The 19826-nt window shown below is 44.9% G+C and overlaps 2 protein-coding genes across 10 annotated transcripts in view; both read left to right on the forward strand.

Moving 5' to 3' along the window:
- LOC147627006 (uncharacterized) overlaps positions 1-19361 on the forward strand; it is a 49369-nt gene extending 30008 nt beyond the window's left edge. For 3 of the 9 annotated variants that reach the window (XM_086815594.1, XM_086815593.1, XM_086815595.1), the window contains exons 4-5: positions 15734-15831; positions 18769-19361. In XM_086815594.1, the coding sequence (XP_086671720.1) occupies positions 15734-15831; positions 18769-18872 (202 nt within the window). In that variant the 3' untranslated portion in view covers positions 18873-19361. Of the gene's footprint in view, positions 1-15437; positions 15528-15733; positions 15832-18768 lie in introns of all 9 variants that reach the window. The other 6 variants (XM_086815597.1, XM_086815596.1, XR_015268438.1 and 3 more) reach the window with 5 other exon arrangements.
- LOC147627008 (uncharacterized) lies at positions 5883-9772 on the forward strand. Its single transcript, XM_086815589.1, has 4 exons — positions 5883-7897; positions 8031-8376; positions 8484-8645; positions 8741-9772. Exons 1-4 carry the CDS (start codon positions 6924-6926, stop codon positions 9194-9196), a joined length of 1938 nt encoding a protein of 645 aa, XP_086671715.1. The 5' UTR covers positions 5883-6923; the 3' UTR covers positions 9197-9772.
- Positions 19362-19826: the final 465 nt, after the last annotated feature.

Below are 19826 nucleotides of genomic sequence, written 5' to 3' on the forward strand. Positions count from 1 at the left end.
CTAGAAATTTGGGGATTTTGCAGAAATTGGTACTATTTTACAGAAATTGGCACTATTTTGCAGAAATTGGCACTATTTGCAGACAATTTTGGATATTGCAGGCACATTTGGTTGGCATTGGGGCATTTCCCCCAATTTTGGGTATTACAGGCACATTTGGTTGGCATTGGGGCATTTCCCCCAAATTTTCGGATATTGCAGGCACATTTGGTTGGCATTGGAGCATTTCCCCCCAAAGTTTTGGATATTACAGGCACATTTGGTTGGCATTGGGGCATTTCTCCCAGTTTTTGGGTATTATAGACACATTTGGTTGGCATTGGGGCATTTCCCCCAAATTTTTGGGTATTGCAAGCACATTTGGTTCGCATTGGAGCATGTTTCCCAAATTTTTGGGTATTATAGGTACATTCGGTTGGCATTGGGGCATTTCTCCCAATTTTTGGGTATTATAGGCACATTTGGTTGGCATTGGGACGTTTCCCCCAATTTTTGGGTATTATAAGCACATTTGGTTGGCATTGGGGCATTTTCCCAATTTTTGGGCATTGCAGCACTTGGTACAGGTGACAATAGCATTAGCAGATTTACAGGTGCAGATCTGATTCAGATGTGGTCTAATTGGTTGCCTAAAAATTAGGGCTTTTCTACATTGAGCCCATTTTTGGGACATTCGACCAATTTACATTTGATCTGCCAGGATTTGAGCACTTGCAGCTTTTACAGGTGTCACCTGATTGTGTATTTCACGGCACATGTATACATTTGTGGTTTGTTGTAGTAAATGTATGCCATTGTGGACACAAAAAGCGTTGTAACTATTGCAGGAAAACAGGGCACACCATAGAGGAATGCAGTAAGCGTATTGAGAGTGAAAAAAAAAAGAAGTTGGCATCTTCTTCCACAGGTGCAGATCAGGCCAATTTGGCTACACGTGTCAGCCTTGATACTTACATCTTCATTGCCTGCAGAGATGTCTTCTGATGCCATCGCTTTTTGATGACTATGCTTTATAGTCTGTACTTGCTTTTGATGACTATGCTTTATAGTCTGTACTCCATGGTATGCATTGTCTGGCAAACGCATTTCAGGGGGGGATTCTACTTGCCCACATGCAGTTGGTGATGCCTCATGGTCACTTATGCTTGTTGACCCGTATGCTGGTCTATGCTACGCTTTCTCTCATGTGATGTCTATTGGAGATGCCTTTTTTGTTTGCAGTGGGATTGTTTCTACAGTGTTGACATTGTCACTTTCTCACATGTGATGTTTACTAGGAGTGCCTTTTACACACTTGGCCAGTGTTGGCTTGCTCTCATGGTTTTGACATGTCACATGTATATTATTCATTGTGGGATTATGCATCTTTACACTTGCCATACATGCCACTGATCATGGCATCGTTGAGAGTTTACCTATCCTCTCATAGCATTGGCTGATGCCCGCCTCGAGCCCCCACTTTTTCTCCCCATTTTCAGCTTTTCCCATTGCTGAGTTTTTACTTTTATCAGCCCTACCATTGCTGATTTTTTCCTCATGGGATCCTCCATTGATGAGTATCACTTCTGCTGCTCACACTGCATGTCACACAGGCATGACTTCTGGATCCTGTTGCCTTTACACATGCGTATATCTGCTACCTCTTTTATGCTTATCACTGGTGCAGTTTACAGAGCATTGATGTGGATTATATGCAGTTCAGCTCGGCATTTGGTACTTGCCTTCAGGGAGGTATTATGCGATGCCTCTTGATTTGATGCAGTTGATGTCCACATGATCTTTGCCATGCATTTCTAGTGATGGATTTATGTACTATTGTGCTCTAGCATTAGCACTATGACATTAGGGATTCTCTATCATAGTTCACAACACGCGGAGTGCTGCATGAAAGCCCGAGAGTTCCCACCACAAATGCACAATCAGGCCGTGTGTTCAACAACCAAATCAAGGAACCCATGAGTTTCCTGTACAGATGTGTATCTGCCGTTGGATTAGATCAAAATGGGAGAGTTTGATGTCAGGATCCGTGGGAGAAGTGATGGGCTTACAGTCCGTCATCTTGAAAGCCTCTAGCAGCTTTGTAACATACCGCTGCTGAGAAATGAATATGCCATCTGATCGCTGAAAAATCTCCAATCCAAGAAAGAAGTGAAGCAACCCATTTGAAGCGTAACTGTACACTCACATGCTGTTTCGTTGTCGGAAAAGGCTATTTACTAGCAAAGGAACCTTCAAGGCCCTGTCGGGTTCCCGGGGAATAGACACGACTCTTGATTCTCTTCTGAAAAGAGAGGCTGTTCGCAAAGATGTGTCATCTCAAATTCTTGACCAAGGGGAACTTTTGTTTGAGCAGTGTGTTCTGCATGGCTGCCTGTGATGATCAAGTCGTGCACATAGAGAATGATAAGAGTATACAACCCTTTCTCGGGATAGATGTAAAGAAAGCATCAATCTTCTCATACCAAGCCCTGGTGGCTTATTTCAAACCATATAAGGCCTTTTTCAGCGTGTAGACCATACCTTTGGAGCCAAGAACCTAAAGTCCTTGGGGATGTTCCGCATAAACTTCCTCCTTTAGCTCCCTATTGAGGAATGCAGACTTGACATCCATATGAGAGATGGGCCAATGGGAGTGTGCAACAAGAGCAAGAACTGTCCGTATGGTCAGCATCCAAGCAATAGGTGCAAAGGTATCATCAATATCCATGCCAACTTTTTGAGAATAGCCTTTGGCAACAAGCTTGGTCTTATGCTTATCTAGAGTCCCATCCGATTTGTACTTGGTCTTTAGACCCATTTGATACTAATCACCTTCTGCTTTGTCGGTCTAGGAACTAGCTCCCAAGTCTCATTTCGCTCAATAGAGTCGAGCTCTGCTTCCATTGTTACATGCAGTGAGCTTGATCATGATAACGCACAACAGGGCCTTCTTTATACCTTTATGTGGTGAGAATCTTTAGCATCCAATTTAGAGAGCAGACTGAGAAGAGAATGAGAATGAAGAAGATGACACAATATTGGGTCCCAAATACCCACTGAAAGAGCGCCCCCCCCCCCAGCAAGCAGGAGTATTTGCTTAATGCTGTTCAAAGCTCGAGTAAACAAGCGATGCGAATGCCCAACGCAAGGACAAGGAAGACTGTACATTGGCTGAGTATCCACCAAATCCGAGGCTCTGTTGAAGACTCTTCGGGCTATTGATGCAAGTCTAGATAGCTGAAGGACTGCACATATGCTAGCTTCCTTAGTTGCATGGAGAGTCTGGATGCTGTTATGCTTTTGCACTTTTGCTGAATTACCTGAATGAATCACTGAGGACTGATGCGCTTGTATTTATATGACTCATGCTGCTAGTTGGCCAGCATAAAGTTGTCGGCCCGTTTAGTATGGACAAATACCAAATAAATAGCATTAAATGTGCATGGAAAATATCCCCTTTTAACTGCTGTCTGACCTACAAGAACCTGGCCGACTAGAGCCTTGTACCCCACATGTTGTCAGCTTGTAGCAAATGCTGGACGATTGGGTACAGACCTGCTCCCATGCTAGTCGGCTGGTCAATGAACTTGTCCAAGGCTAAGCTTAGCCCTTGGACATGCCAAATGGGCCCATGGACACTCCTACTGACTCCTGCATGCTTGCTAATGCTTGACCTAATGCTAGGGCTGACGTCTACATGCACTAACTGATGAATTCTCCAAGTGGGTTAAGAGGATTGACACTTGACTGACCTCTAAGGCTCAGAAATTGAAGTACGTAGCTCGTGCCCGACTGTCCCTGGACTAGAGGTTGAGTTGAATCAGCCCCTGAAGATGAAGAGGCCCCCTTTCACAATGGAAAATGAAGTCTCATCAACCACCACATCTCTGCTAACGATGATCTTTGAGGTTGCAGGATTGTAGAGCCGATAACCTTTGGATTCTAAGCTATAACCAAACAAAATATGATGCTTGGTCTTCGCGTCCAACTTCCCCTCGTCACCATGAGGTACATAAACAAATGCATATGACCCAAGAACCGGAAAGTGAGAAACCGTGGATTTTCTACCGAGGTAGGCCTGAAACAGTAGTAGTACGAGACCAATTGAGAATATAAATAGCAATAGCAGCTACCAATGTTCCAACATTGCTCGAGCCATCTCGATCACCTTTCGATTCTTCCGCTCCACCACACCGATCTCTGAAGGAGTACCTGTGTTGGCAAACTCCCGTTGGGGCATAGTCCGTTCGCCAAGAATGGGGATAGTAGAGTTATCTCCAATGGCAACTCTGTCGCGGCGCTGCTGGAGCTCATCAAGCCAATCCTTGCAATGAGTCATGTGCTGTGTTGCACTGCTGTCCAAAATCCATTGTGGAGAGTGGGAACAAGAAGGAAGAGCCTGCTCAAGCACTAGAGGGGTAGTCTTAGACTCGAGATCAGTACAAGCTGAAAACACTAATTGTACTTGCAAGTTCAAGCTGAAATTCTAACTGTACCTGCAAGAACATGCTGAAAACCCTAATTGTAATTGCAAGTTCAAGCCGAAAACACTGCTGTACTTGCAAGTACATGCCAACTATCATCCTGCATCGACAGAGTACCAGATGTACGTGCTATGTGGTACCTGTTTGAGTACCTACTATTGACACCGCGTACCAGTACCTGTTTGTGTACTTGTACCAGGGAGGCTTGAACCACAGTCTCTTCGATTGTCACTCCAAACCATCGGAGGACTTAACTTGCTCTTCTTGCTTCTCACCCCTTTAAAAGTTAAGTTTGGGGGCAACAATCTTGGTCCACCAGGAAGAGGACGAAGCCACCAAAAGTGGAAAACAAACCCAAGAAGACCGAAGAACTCACATGGTCAAAGAAACTATGACCAATTTGGACACTATTCTCCAAGATCGCGACTTGATGTGAATTTCTGAGCAACTATCTAAGGAGTAAATGAAGAAAGGGGATGAGCAATGAACAAAGGAGGATGCGGCTGAAAATCAAAAATCTTCATCAAAGAGATCTCCCTCAAAGAGATCACCCAGTCCTCCACGTTCTCGTGGAAGGAAGAGGAGCCATTCCAAATCAGCCCGTTCTCATCATGGAAAAAGTCTACATGGTCGGAAAAGGTCCACGAGCCCATCTTCTTCATCAAGCCTTTCTTCTTCTTCTTCTTCTTTTGTTGCTGCTTTCCCTTCTAGGTCACCCTCTCCACGACATGGAAAGAAAGGGAAGAAAGGTAAGCGCAAAGCTAAGGAATTCAAAGGAGGAGGAAGGATGGTACGGTGTACACCATATGATGGAGCTTATGGTTACACAGTCAAAGCCCTCATGTTTATCTACCAATTTGATATTGCTTTTGGTTCGGAAACCTATTCGGAGTCATCCAAGATTCGCATGGCTAGTTTATATCTTATGGAGACAGCCAATGCATAGTGGGGTGCACTTATGGTCGAGGGAACATCTCCCAAGAAATGGAAAGACTTCAAAAAGCAATTTTATGATCAATTTTTATCTAAGAAGTTTGAAGATGATGTGCACCTTGCATGGGAAAGATTGCGGATGGAAACAGGTCATAGTGGTTGAGTACTTTAGGTACGTGTACGGTGTCGTGCCACGGCACGTCTATGGTGTGAAACCATGCATGTGAGGCCATTAAATGCAAATCTAGATGCATGGGATTAAGTGCCATGACTTGAGTCATTATATGATGCCCATGTACATATGTTCATATTGTAAATGAGGTTCAATAAGACGAGCTGAAGCTGAGCCAGGTCTCGAAGCCCCAGTACATGAGTGTGGTGTGAATCGTGGAGTTTTTATGTTTATGGTGAACCTTGGGGGCTAGCAGAAGTCCCTGTGCCTATGTACATAGGTTTGGATTTTGCTTGAGTATTTAACAGCCTTTCTTGGCCCCAAGGTTGCATCCGTACGTACGTACGGATCGATCCGTACCGTACGGAACGTACTGTACGGATCCGTACGCGTACGGATCCATCCGTACGTTTATTTTTTTTAAAAAAACCCCCTTTTTGACTTTCGCCGTGCGATTTTGGCCTTGTTTTGGATTTTCGCCTGTTTCGCCCAGCCGCCAGCGCTCTGTTTCGCTCCGTCTCTGCACACTGTGCACAGGTAAGTCACACGCTCTCTTGCTCATGGCCTTGGTCCCTCATGATGCATCTCGTACTGTACTCTCTCTCTCTCTCTCTCTCTCTCTCTCTCTCTGCCAATGTACTACTGTCTACATGATTAATCTCGTCTCTCTCTCACTCCCTCCCGAGTCCGGGGTCCCTCTCCCTCCCTCTCTCTCTCTCTCTCTCTCTCTCTCTCTCTCTCTCTTTCCTCCTTTGGAGTATGCTCTACGCTCTCCCTCTCTCTCTCTCTCTTTCTTCCTTTGGAGTATGTACTCTACTCTAAGCTCTCTCTCTCTCTTTGTTTGTGTCACAGAGCTTCCAGGATCCAATATGCCGAAGCCATGCAACCCCTACTGGCAGGAGCACACGAATGTCATCCGTGTTATTAATACGCCGACCCAAGCTGGTTCTGGCACGCGTAGATGGCAGTGCAAGTATTGCAACTTCGAGCTCACGAGCACAATTTCTCGTGTCGTGATACACTTGACAGGTATTGGCACCACCGGCAATTGTGGTGGGTGCAAGCAGGTGCCGCAGGATATCAGAGACAAGCTCATTGCTGAGAATTCATCAACAGCAAAGGGTTCAAAGAAGGTAAGGGGCAGCCAGCACACTCAAGATGCACTTCATGATGCGCTTGTGGGGGAGATGGGTGATTCTTCCACACAGGATAGCCAGTCTACAGGGGGCAGAAAGAGGGCCCGTGTCATGCAGGAGGGTGATGAGGATGATGATGCACATGTGCTGAGACAGAGTACTTTGCCTTCACGTGTGTCATCTCTTTCGTGGGTGAAAGAGAGACAATAAGTGGCTGAGATGGAGATTGCAAGCACTCTTGTGGAGTGCAACATCTCCTTCAATGTACTGAGGACTGATCAATGGAAGAGAATGGTGAGGGCCATAGCAGAGGTTGGCCACACAGACTCGTGGTCCGGGGTGGAGTATAACAAAATGCGTACCACGATGCTTGAAGAGCAGAAAGCCTTGATAGACAAGGCATTGGTACCTGTCAAGGCAGGATGGCAGTCTTTTGGGTGCACCATCATATCTGATGGCTGGAGTGATATGCGTAGACGACACATTATCAATATTTTGGTGTCCTCATGTCTTGGCACATACTTCTTGCGGGCTGTGGATGCAGGAAAGGCAGGAGAATCCATCAGTGCTGAGTTTATTTATCACCACGTCAGACAGGCAATTTTGGATGTTGGGCCAGAGAATGTGGTCCAAGTGGTGACAGACAATGCTTCAAATTGCAAGCGTATGGGTGAATTGGTCGAGGCAGAGTTTCCTCGCATTGCTTGGACTCCTTGTGCTGCACATTGCTTGGACCTGCTGATGGAGGATATTGGAAAGTTGCCATGGGTGCAACCTAATGTTGCAGATGCCATGAAGATTACTACATTTTTCCGAAAAAAACATCAGGCTTTGGCCATCTTCAGGAGCCATAGTGCACTTGATATGGTGCGACCCTCGAAGACCAGGTTTTCTTATATGTTCTTGGTCTTGCAGAGGCTTTTTAGATTGTGGGACCCACTACTACAGACTGTGGTGGACCCGAAATGGAGGTTTATGCACCATGCACAGACAGAGGCCACTAGATACATTCAGCGGAAAGTGCTTGACGAGGCCTTTTGGACAGAAGTACAGAGCTTGACGGTGGCATTGCAGCCTATCCATGTCCTCCTCCGAATCACAGATATGGAGGGCTCTACTCTTGGACTGGTCTATCATCTCTTCATGGAGATGAAGCGCCATATTGCCACCTGTACGACATTGACGGAGTCTCAGTGAGTGTACACTTGGATATTGTTCTTGGTTGATTATATTAATATTAAATAATATGCACATTGCAACAATGAACAATATATTTAAAGTTATATTATATAATGACTGTTGGAATGTTGGCTTGTCAATTTGTAGCCGTGGTGACATCCTGGCTATTGTAGAGCGGCGATGGACATTTATGAGCCGTCCCATTCATGGGATGGCTGCATTGCTTCATCCCTTCTACAAGAAGCCAGAGCTGTTTAGTGAGAGCACTCTGCTCACGCAGAAAGACCAGTACATCAACATAATGTACGACGAGGATGAGCAACTTGAGGTTGATGCAGAGATGGTGAGTTTTATGAACAATCTAGGACCATCCTTTGCTAGAGCGGTGGTTTTGAGAGAGGAGGCGACGAAATTTCCTCTCACGTGGTGGCAGAGCTATGGAAGACAAGGTCTTCCAAAGCTGACTCATCTTGCTCTCCGAATCCTCTCGCAGGTACTCTTGACTCTTTCACAATTGCATCCATCTTTAAAGTTTTAAGTTTGATTCATTAAGGGTTTTGAGTCTTGACTCCGAAATCGTATCGTGATTCGTGATCGTAGGATTGTTCTGCTGGTGCTTGTGAGCGCAATTGGAGTGCCTACTCCTTGGTTCACACGAAGATCCGCAATCGACTTAGTACCGCTCAGCTGGAGCGATTAGTGTATTGCCGAGCTAACATGAAGCTCGTGCGAGATTATCATGCTTTGGGGGCACCCAAGCAGGTATATTTAAGTTTTAACTGTCGTACGTCTTTTGACACATTTCAATATAAGTCATTTCTTGTGGTTCTGACTTGTCGGATTTTGCTTTTCCATAGGCAGATCCGACCCATGTGAAGATGGTGCCAACCTCTACAGAGGGCGACGTGGAGCAGCGTGTCAGAGACGAGCAAGCAGATATTATACGACTCCTTCATAGAGAGTTGGAGAGCATCGATCGTCGTGTCACAAGGTCACGCGCACGGGCTTTGGCGATACCTTTGCGTGAGGAGGCTGCAAATTCAGAGAGCGCTAGACGGAGGAGCATTCGTCGGGGGAAGCTGCCTGTTCGTACGCAGCGGACTCGGGCGAATGAGGCTGTCACTCTCATTCATACTCAGAGTGAGCCAGGAGATGATGATGTAGCACATGGATCTCATGATACATCTTTCACATCATCACATATGCCCATGATGGCAGAGCCTGAGTATGACGACGAGGGCAATGTCTTGACAGATGGGGACTTGCTCTCTTCTGGTGCATCGTCATCGTCATCATCTGATGAGGAGTTTTGACTCTTAGATCATGTTTCATTGTGGAGTCTAGACTCTGGACTAGCCCTTATGGGCCTTTTGAGGACATTTCTGTGATGTAGTGTTGCAGCTTGCTATGTAGTATGTGCATTGTATTCAGTTTGTTTTGAATCTTGATGCATTTGCAGCCTTTTGACATGGATGAGAGTCGAGACTTTTGTTGTGTGCACTGTGAACACTGATTCATCAGTTTATATAGAGCTAACTTCTAAGAGTGGTGATTGGTGATTGAAGATTGATCTCTGTCATCTGATTGAAAAATGGTTTTGGTATCTGATGTTTGATTTCTGAAGTAACAAGTTTTACAACATGCGGCAAGGGTTTTGTGATTACTAATCAAATGCGTATTAGCAAAGACCTTATTAGATTGTCTTATAGGTCTCTCTCACAATTTAAAATGTATTTGGATCTTTTTATGTTCACTTTGATATGAAATGCCATATAGATTGATATTTTTTACAATGGTACGTATTTTTACGTACACAAAAATTTTATCTGTACGGAACAACGTACAAATACGTACCGTACATTACGTACAGTACGTACACATCAACCTTGCTTGGCCCCACGAGATGGTAAAATGCTCAGAAATCATGCTTGAGATGATAGTGGCATTTGATTGAGGTTCAAAATGACTGGGAAATGGCCGTGTCTTGGTAATAATGATGCTGATGATTCAAAGTAGATATTGCAGCTCTGGTTTTGGAAGGTCGTAGGTGCGGCGTGATGATCCGAAGCTGGAGAAGGGAGGAGGTTTTGGGCAAAATGCTTGTGGGTGAGATCTTTGGGTTGCAGATGATTTGCTGTCGCCTGCACGGACAGGATGTGGTCACAAAGCTGATGATAGTGTTGAATGATGCAGTGAATGGCCAAGAGTCGGAAAAATTTCCTTTGGCATTTTTCGACCGTAATGGGCACCATGTTGAGGCTCTTCTCATTGCAAGTAAGAGGACAGATGCTGATGGGCGGATCACTGGAGTGTTTTGCTTTCTTCACACGGCAAGCCCGGAATTATTGCAGGCTTTGATAATGAAAAGAGCAAAAGAGAAAGTGGACAAAGAGCTAAGTTATATAGGGGGGGAATTGTGTAGGCCATGTGGAAGAGCTTATTGGCTGCCAAGTCGACGTCTAGAAGTCGGCAGCAGAGCTGGCGAAGAAGGGCGGTGGTCGTCTACAAGTGCGGAGAGCAGAGGACGCAACGGGCTCTGGCATGGACAGTTTAGGCAGCCTTTGCAGAAATGATGAGGGCACAAGAGAGCTGGTGAGGGTGATGGGGTGGTTAGCAGACGCCTCGTAGAGCAGAGTAGCGGGGGAGCAAGTAGAAAAAAAGAGAAGCGAACCGCCTTGGGAAGAGGGGGGGATTCTGCAGACGGGGGAGAGCGCAAGACAGTACGGGGGGGAATGTGTGTTTTTTGTATGGCTAGCTGCAGCCATAGGCGCAAGGTTTGCTGGCTGTGTGAGGGCTTGCGTGAGTTAAACAGCCTACAAGTGCTGACGCAAGCAAAGACAAGGTAGTCGTGTTGGTGAGGGCTGCAACCAGAGAAAAGGGAGCCGGGATCCTGGAGAAGAGGAAGCTGGGGAGAGCAAAGGGGAAGCGAAGGGAAAGACAGTGACCGCCCTGGGGAAGAGCGGGTGAGGGGCTCTAAGGCGCAGTTGGTGTGGGCTGGTACTACTGCGGGGACTGGGGAGAAGGTGGCCGCTGGTGAGAAGGGACGGTGTGGAAAAAGCAGTTGGCGAGGGTCGTGAGGGGACCAGAAAAAGAAAGCCAGCCGCCTGGTGTGTGTGAAGCATCGGGGGGGGGGGGGGGGGGAACGCTGGCTTAAGAGAAGCTCTAGAGTGATCCTGTGGAGACCTTCCGACCAGCGACGACAGAGAAGGAGAGTCATGCTTTCTACTTGGCACTAGTGGGTTTGGGCTCTGCATCTTGCCATTAAAACCGGTTCAACCTGTAGTCAGAGAGGGGGAAGAAATAGAGAGAATTTAGTGAGTCTTGGCTACCTTGTTGCTCTTGTCATGGTAAGGAAAAATTGAGTATAGTCCCCGCCATAGGCAGAGTGAGTTCCCAGCTCCGAATTCAGATGTGCTTCTACTGATCGAAACTCAACTTAACAAAGCTTATACTACCAAGGTGATATCCAAGCTTCTGTATGAAGGCGACTGTTTATGCTGAAGCTCATGCAAGCTGACAAGAATAGAGGTTGAAACTACTTAACAATTTCCAAAGGTCATCAATACTTCAAAAGAGGGAGAAGCCTACAAGAGTTGGGTATTAATTCAAATTTTTAAAGCTCTTCTCTCTACTTTTTTTTTAAATAAATCCCACCACTCTCTTACGGCTCCATGCTCACTTTATATCATGACATTTTGATTCACTTGAACTCAATCTTTTACCTTGGTCTTGGCGGGATTTGAAAACAACTCTCACAGCCAGAAGTTTCGCACTTTCCCAGCGACACCGCCCACGTCACGACAAAGATGTCGTGCTATGGCACGTCTATGGTGTGAAACCATGCATGTGAGGCCATTAAATACAAATCCAGATGCATGGGATTAAGTGCCACAGTGTACATGATATTCCGAGGGCTGGCAGAAGTCCCTGTGTCGTGTACATATGGATGCGTGGGAATTGTGAAGAGTTTGGTTTTGAGGGCGTTGCCAGGTGTACAGGGTGGACTGTTTGGCTTTGAGCTTGTTGCAGGCCTGTCCGGAAGTGGTCTACTTAGTACTAGAGGTCCACTGGAGATGATCAGCTGCTTGATGGCTTTGAATGTGGGCGCGTCCAAGTATGAATGGGTACTCGTAAGTTGCATTGGAAAGTATATATGGAAGCATGGGCAAATAAGATGAAGTGGCAATTGTTAGACATCATCCCCTACTTGCTGGCTTCCTATTTGGTGTCCTATTTTAGCCTCTAGGGCTGACCATGTTAGTCAGAGGGGCTGGTCACCCCTCACTCATATTTTACCCATATTTATTCCCCATTTTATGGTCTTGGGATTTTCCCCAGTCGTGGAGGTATTTATCCCTAGTCGGCTGCCTTCATGTAGAGGTATATATAGCCGGCATGCCTCCCTCATATTTTACTGCTTGCATTGCTTGCCTAGCTTGTCTAGCTGCAGTCCCTCACTTACGAGGTTCTCCCCTCTTGCTCGGGACATGTATTCCTTTTGATGATGATATTGAGAGCAGGTTCTCACCTGTGTTTCCTCTCCATCTTTCTCTCTCTCTCCCCCTGCTGTGTTTCCACTTTCCCTTCTTCCGCTGCACATTCTATCATGGTATCAGAGCCCCGGTGATTTTCAGCGTTGGATGCTCCCTCCTACACCTCTTCATATCTGCGTTTTTTCTGCCCCTGGACAGACCTGCGTTTTTGCATTTTCAGCAAGGGCAGCAGCACATAGGTTGCTGCGTTTACAGTTATTTGGAGGAGAGCAGTGATCTTTTCAGAGATCCTGAGCAGAGTTTATTTTGTCCGAGCTTGTGTTCTTTGCAGTATTTGCAGAACAAGGAGGGTGTTTCTCTTTTTTTGCGGTATGATCCTTTCACATGGATCTTTTATCTGTTGCTGATTCTTGGGATCTGGTTCTACTTCTGGAACAGTCTTCTGCTATCTGTGATGCTTTTGAGGACTTTGTTGCCACTGCAGTTTATATTCTTGCTTCCCTTCCTCATTGTGAGGAGTCTACCTTTGCCTCTCTTTGTGATGCTTCTGAGGATGCCCCTCCCCTGCTAGTTTTGATGGCTTGTTGTTTTGGAGGATGGTTTTTTGGACCCAGTGGGATGCTTTGGATCTGTGGTTGCTAATCGTGCCTGGGGCACAGTGGTACTTTCAGAGTTTTTTGGATTTGGATCAGAATCAAGTTGGGCTTGTACCAGTCCGACGATATCATTTTTCAGAGGGGGATGTGGAGTCCTTTCATCTTGCGATGCCCACCTCAATGGCGTGTACTTATGTACAGCATTGTGCAACTCATGTTATGGAGTTTGAGCAGATGGACCCCATATTTTCTACAGAGTTCTTACATCTGGCGATGCCGACCTTCGAGAAGGGTGCTTTTATACAGCATTTGGCTACTCTTGGTACAGAGTTGGAGCAGATTGACTCTATTTCTTTTGAGGGTTCCAGTGAGGAGCAGTTTGCTTCTCCCAGGATTGGTTATATACAGGATCTGATCTTGGTTGGTTTTGAGGTTTTTCATACCTTCTCCAGGCTGGATACACGACATTCGACTTCGGGGAGTGTTCTTACACTTGGGTTTGGAACCATTATTTGGAGCAGCACGTCGCAGCCTATATGGTTGTTTTCTTCCAGAGGAACGGTGTACCTAGCAGCTTGTTCTGTTGCTTTTGTAGCTGAGTTGCTGAGGAGATTGCTTGTGGAGCTTTCTTGGTACTTGTTTCTGCAGTCTTTCATCTTTGATCGAGGACGGCGTCTCTAGCTTCTTGGAGTTTGCTCAGCATCCGGTGCTGAGAGGGGGTGTTAGACATCATCCCCTACTTGCTGGCTTCCTATTTGGTGTCCTATTTTAGCCTCTAGGGCTGACCATGTTAGTCAGAGGGGCTGGTCACCCCTCACTCATATTTTACCCATATTTATTCCCCATTTTATGGTCTTGGGATTTTCCCCAGTCGTGGAGGTATTTATCCCTAGTCGGCTGCCTTCATGTAGAGGTATATATAGCCGGCATGCCTCCCTCATATTTTATTGCTTGCATTGCTTGCCTAGCTTGTCTAGCTACAGTCCCTCACTTACGAGGTTCTCCCCTCTTGCTCGGGACATGTATTCCTTTTGATGATGATATTGAGAGCAGGTTCTCACCTGTGTTTCCTCTCCATCTTTCTCTCTCTCTCCCCCTCCTGTGTTTCCACTTTCCCTTCTTCCGCTGCACATTCTATCAGCAATTAGCATTGGTGTGAAATGGAAAGGAGGTGGCCATCTCTTAGGCCTTAGAAGAAATGAATAAATGATGATAATAACGTGGCCTGCAGTGTAGAAAGCCACGTGGAGCCTTACGTTGCTGCCAGCGTGCGAGTTCGAGAAGCAGGCGAAGGTTGGAGACGTGCGCAGCTGGAAAGAGATAAAGAAAGTCGCCTTGTTTTGTTAAAAAAGAGGGGCTGTGGTGAGGGTGCAGCGCTCAGGGGGCGGAACAGAGGGCCTTTATCTCCTTGCAATAGGCCGGCTGCAGCTACACGTGATAAAGCTCATACTCACTCTCTCTCTCCTGCTTATTGATGGGCTGGTAATACTGCGGGGAGAGGAGCAGAGAGGTGGACGCCGCCCTTGGAGCAGCTGAAGCCGGCAGCGAGCTGGGACGCAGAGCAAAAAAAAGAGTGGGATTCGCCGTGTGGAGGGGCTGGGGATGGAGGGCTTCTCAAACGCTGTCAAGCCGTGCGCAGCTGAGGTATACACGAAGGGCCGGTTCGTGAGAAGAGGACGGCGGGGCTCTGAAGGCAGTTGGGGTGGGCGTAGAGAGCCAGCATCGAGGGGGGTTGGTGAGCAGTAGTAGCGAAGGCGCTAGAGGGAGAGAAAGAGAGAGAGAGAGACTGGTGATCTCAGCTGGAAGCTTAAAGTTCCTTTGTAAATCTCTCGTGTCATTTGTGCATGTAAACGAGCTCAGCAAGCTTGGGCTGTACTGCGGAAAAGAAGAGGTGGTGGAGCATTTCTATGGTCTGAGACATGAACCCATTTTTTTTCGCTCAGTGGGCTTTGGGCTGTACTGTGGAAGAGAAGGGGTGATGAGCATTTCTATGGTGTGATTCTGCTGATGGCGACTGAAGAGGTGTGTGGCTGACGACTGGGAGCAGTGAAGAGGCTCTGTCTCTTTCTTGTGGAAGATATCAAGTTGTGCTGAAGCTATGTTATGGGTTGCCGGCATATGTATATGCTGAAGATACGTATACCTTTGTATTTGATGATGTCTTGTGAGTTTTATTTGTTTTGTCTCATGAGTATTGTTGCATGTCAAACATAATGTACAAACATATAGCATATGTTATGAGAAGATCTTTCATGATGTCGAAGCTTTGATGATGATATATGAAGATGATGATGAGTTCTCTTGCCATAAGCTTTGTATCATCAGAGTCGAAGATGAGTGTGTCTTGTATGAGTTGTGGAGACAATCCCATTGAATGTATGCCTGAGACAAGAGATTGAGATAAAACCATGCTATACCTTGTTCTATGACAAGCTCAGAAGACATTTAATGCTTGGAATTTGAAGCTACTCTCACAGCAGAAGTCTCGCACTTTCCCAGCGACACTGCCCACGTCACGACAACGGTACGAGTACATAAAGTACACATCAAGATAAGTAAGTACACTCACGTTTTTTACTATATATGCATATATATTGAAAAATAAGGATTATCTAGCATCCATTCCAAAATAGCATGAAAGAAAATGGTAATGCTAAATTGAAAACTAATCTATTAACTACTGAGCAATGACCACTGACTAAAATAATTAAAAGACGGGCCAAATAAGTGTTGTACATTGAACCTCATATTTGGTACGCAGACCTTATCCGTACGAGGTACGGTACATATGGAGTGGTATGGAAAGTACTGAAGATACACATCGGATGAGTATGGGTACGAAATGCAACTATGAAACAAGTAAGATAGTTGATCATTAGAACAAGAAATTTTGGGATGCATATCTCAAGATTACTCCTTTTAAAGAGATTTTTGAGAAGTCTAAGTTAAGAAAGTATCAAGCTGGTTTGCATGACAACATTCGAGATTTTGTGAATATATGCCCAAATGATACCATCCAAGATTTGATGCATTCAGGTTCAATTGTTGCCAAGGTCTGTATGGTAGACGAACCAAAGAGAAAGATGAGTATTGGAGATCAAAAGTCTTCAGTACTTGAGAAGCGTGAGAACTCCAAGGATAGGTTTCAGCCTATGAAGCCTTGGGGTATTCCAAACTCCTACAAAGGAAAGTCCAAGGAGTAAATAGAGGTCTACTCCAAGGAAGGGAAATGCTTTAGATGTGGGATAGAAGGGCACATGTCAATGTTCGGATTGTCCTAAGGAACCTCGAGAGCAAGTAAAGTCCAAGGAAAAGTCTAAGCCAGTCCTTGGTGGGATTCCCGATGTATTGGAAACACTTTAGAACCCGAGGCTAGAGAGTTATGCTTCTCATGGGGCAAAGTGCGGGACAAGAATGCTCTAGTGTTGTTTGACATTGGAGCCAGAGATAATTTCATTTTCATATAGCTTGTGGAACAGTTGGGTATCAAACCCGAGGAGATGGAACCGGCCTTGCATGCGGAACAAGTGTTCCATGGTGATGCAGTGGTAGTAATACCTATCATTGGTAAGTTGAGGATTCATGTCCAGGGTTATGTGGACTACGAGGATTTCTATATTTCACCTTTGAAGCACTCGGATGTGATCTTGGGGACGCCATGGTTCCATAGGAAGAGTGCTATTATCTAGATTCTCGAGAGGATTATTGCTTTTAAGTATAAGAATAAGGATATCACTAATGTAGCAAGGAAGAAGGGAGATACCATCCCTATTGTATCCCATGTATCTATTAACAAAGCAATAAAATCTTCCATCTACGCGTATATAATCTTTGAATAGGATATGATTGAAGACTCAGTGAAAGATTTGAACTCTCTTGAGAGGAGAGACTACAGTTTCTAGAGGGATACAAGGATTGTTTTATGGATGTTTCTCCAAGAGAGTTGCCTCCTGAGCGACTAGAGAATCATGTGATAGAGTTGATTCCAAGGAGTTCACTTTTGAATTGACCTCCTTACCGTGTGAGTGCAGTATAGTAAGAAGAGATTATGACACAAGTACAAGACTTGGAGTTAATACGGCCTAGTTCCTAAACTTTATGAGTCATATACTTAATTTAGTAACTTTTTGAGGAATTATAGAATTTCCTAAATTCGGATGTTTCTATTTATGCTGCACACACCTCTATAAAGAAAGATCTAGAAGAGAGACAAGTGTCTCAGAACTTGTCCATCGAGCCTACAAGTGTCCTGCCACTACTTATCCACTTTTTCAACAAGTGTTCGTCGATTTGTCCATCAAGTCTACAAGTGTCCCTCCACTCATCATTCGAAGCCCTTGCCTTGAGAACTCTCTTTTCCTATAAATTAAAGCCCTCCCTTCTATTTCTCACAAGCTCTACTCCGCTCTACATCATCTCATAAATATTTCTTCCACTTGTAATTAGCTCTCATAACTCTCACCAACTTCCACAAGATGAATCATCTCCATTGTGGAAGATGTGCTAACACTATGGAATCAAATTTTCTCTGTCCCTCTTTGGGGAACCCCAAGGTTAATGGAGTATCGTATATTTTGCATATTTTGCATGTGTGTTATTAGCATGAATAGTTCTACATGTGTTGCATAACTTGTGAGAGTAGGATTTCTTTTTCTCACCTCAAGTTGATTGTAACTGAGCTCATCCTAAAGTACTTGGATTGAGTAGCAATATGATTCCCTTATGGGGTGCACGGGGGTGTGGGGGGTTGCTCCATCTTCAACCCTCTATGCGTGTCTTATTTCTCTCTTTTTCTCACCTCTACCTTACACAAATTATTCAAGTTTTACGTGCTGTAGTAACTTTCAGATTTCGTAAAGATAACATGTACATGACTAGAATTTCTCTCTTATTCTTGTATATTTGAGTCAAGTAAGTGATTGTGAATAGTCAATTCTACTTGTCAAGCGTATTAAGTTGTACAGAGCCCTCACAATAGAATATAATGGGCACACGACTGCTTGAGCCAGTCATGAGCCTGCACCCTTGAATCTGTCCACAAAGAGTGAGATCTCGTAAATATACAAACCAAATAGTGAGCTCTATGCCCAAGTGTCTTTGCTAGGAAGCTGAACTTGGACTCTTAATACTGCCCCATAAATCTTGGCCATTGTATGGTTAATCAGTGAACAATGGTGTTTGTGCCATGTGGTCCTAGTGCAAGGGAAGCCTTCAGATTGGATTATTAAAGATTTTTGCAAGAATGGGGGCTAGTATGTAGATGTCCATGTGCCCTACTATTATGCCAGCTTTAATAGAGCCCTTTTGACATTGACAGTGTTGAAGAGGATAGATGATGTGGGGCATAGGATGTGTGACATGTGAGTGTGGGCTGATCTGGGCATCATAAAACTGGTGCATAGGCTTCCCAAAGGAGAGGATCGGTGATGAGTGTTTGGGTTTTCTTTTTCTCTACATGCGTTCCAGTCATCCTTGATCAAAAAAAGCTGGTTTAACTCCTATTGGCTAGGAATGCACACTTCTTCCACAGAGAGAGAGAGAGAGAGAGAGAGAGAGAGAGAGAGAGAGAGGGGGAGGGAGTCAAGGGCATGCACACACTATAGATTTTAAATTCATATAGCTATTAGCGAATCTAATTCACTTTTAGAGGTGTTAGCACAATGGGATGCTTTCTGTGAGCTCTTGTACGAGGCTTTTGAGCAAAAAGATGCTATGCAATTAAGACCCTCACAGGTTTTAAAATTAAATGAGATGATTGTGGTTGAGCCTGATTGGATCTTGTTTTCAACTTTCCAGGTCCGGGGATTCACGTGGTTTTGGCTTCTTATCACTTGACCGGGATGAAGATGCAGATGCGGCCATCAGAGGCCTTGATCAAACAGAATGGAATGGGCGAATAGTACTTGTTGAAAAAGCGAAGAGCCCTACTAACTAAAAGACATTTAGATTGTTTGCTTAAGCTTTTTTAAATAACCGAAGTCGAGTTTAGGACTAGAATTGCCCCCATTGTGTTATTTTTCATGTACAAAACACTAGGGAATTTTTGGTATTGAAAGGTCATTGAAAAGATTTGGAAGAGGAGAAGTGCAGGGTTCAAAGCCTTAAAAATAAAATAAAATTTGGGTAGGTGTAAGGAACAAAGCAAGGTAGATGGTAGATCGGGCATTCAGTCTGTTCAAGGTATCACAAATACATGCTAGGTGCAGTGGAAACATGAAGGTCGTGCTGACAGCACAGAAGTGCTGATGAGTGTGGCCATTGCTATCATCTTTGCAATGCCAACGAGTTGGGTATGTGTTCAAGGGTGATATTTGTCTGCTGGCTTGGATTCCTACAACTCACATGCATAAGCCTTCTGCATACACAAAAAAAAGAGAGCATATTTTATAGCCGAAGTGTCCTTGCCTTCCCATTATAAACATAATTTTGTTTTTTGAGAGTAAGAATGTTACTTTGTCCTTTTATTTCCCTTGAAGTCTATGCTCGTCATTCTGATAATTTTCTCTTTTTTGTTGTGCCTTGAATTATTCATCTTCAATTTTACCTTGAATTAGGGGGGGGGAGAGAGAGAGAAAGAGACGTTAATGTCTTCAAAGATCCAAAGGGTCTATGAAACCCAAAAAGTGTTGCAAAGAAAGGTTCATGTGACTAAGAGTCACAAGGTAGCCACGTGGTTGTTTTATAAAGGTCTATACAAATGTATGGGGAATCATTGTGCTGGAGCTGCATCTATAATCTCATATATGCACACTCTGTGTCCACTGTTTGTAGAGGGGCATCTTTACGTGTTTGAAGAATCTCCTAGATCTGGAGGTGTTGCATGTGGGGTTCAAGCACGTCTGGCTCGATGTTGC

This window comes from Cibotium barometz, chromosome 21, assembly GCF_041138505.1.
Source record: "Cibotium barometz isolate CiBa-2024 chromosome 21, ASM4113850v1, whole genome shotgun sequence".
Lineage (NCBI taxonomy): Eukaryota > Viridiplantae > Streptophyta > Polypodiopsida > Cyatheales > Cibotiaceae > Cibotium > Cibotium barometz.

What these genes read in the sequence shown, in the direction of transcription:
- LOC147627008 (XM_086815589.1), top strand. Translation starts at nt 6,924, where the DNA reads ATGGAGATTGCAAGCACTCTTGTGGAGTGCAACATCTCCTTCAATGTA. An exon ending in ACGACATTGACGGAGTCTCA is followed by an intron (nt 7,898 to 8,030) that starts GTGAGTGTACAC and finishes GTCAATTTGTAG; the next exon opens with CCGTGGTGACATCCTGGCTA. An exon ending in CTCTCCGAATCCTCTCGCAG is followed by an intron (nt 8,377 to 8,483) that starts GTACTCTTGACT and finishes TCGTGATCGTAG; the next exon opens with GATTGTTCTGCTGGTGCTTG.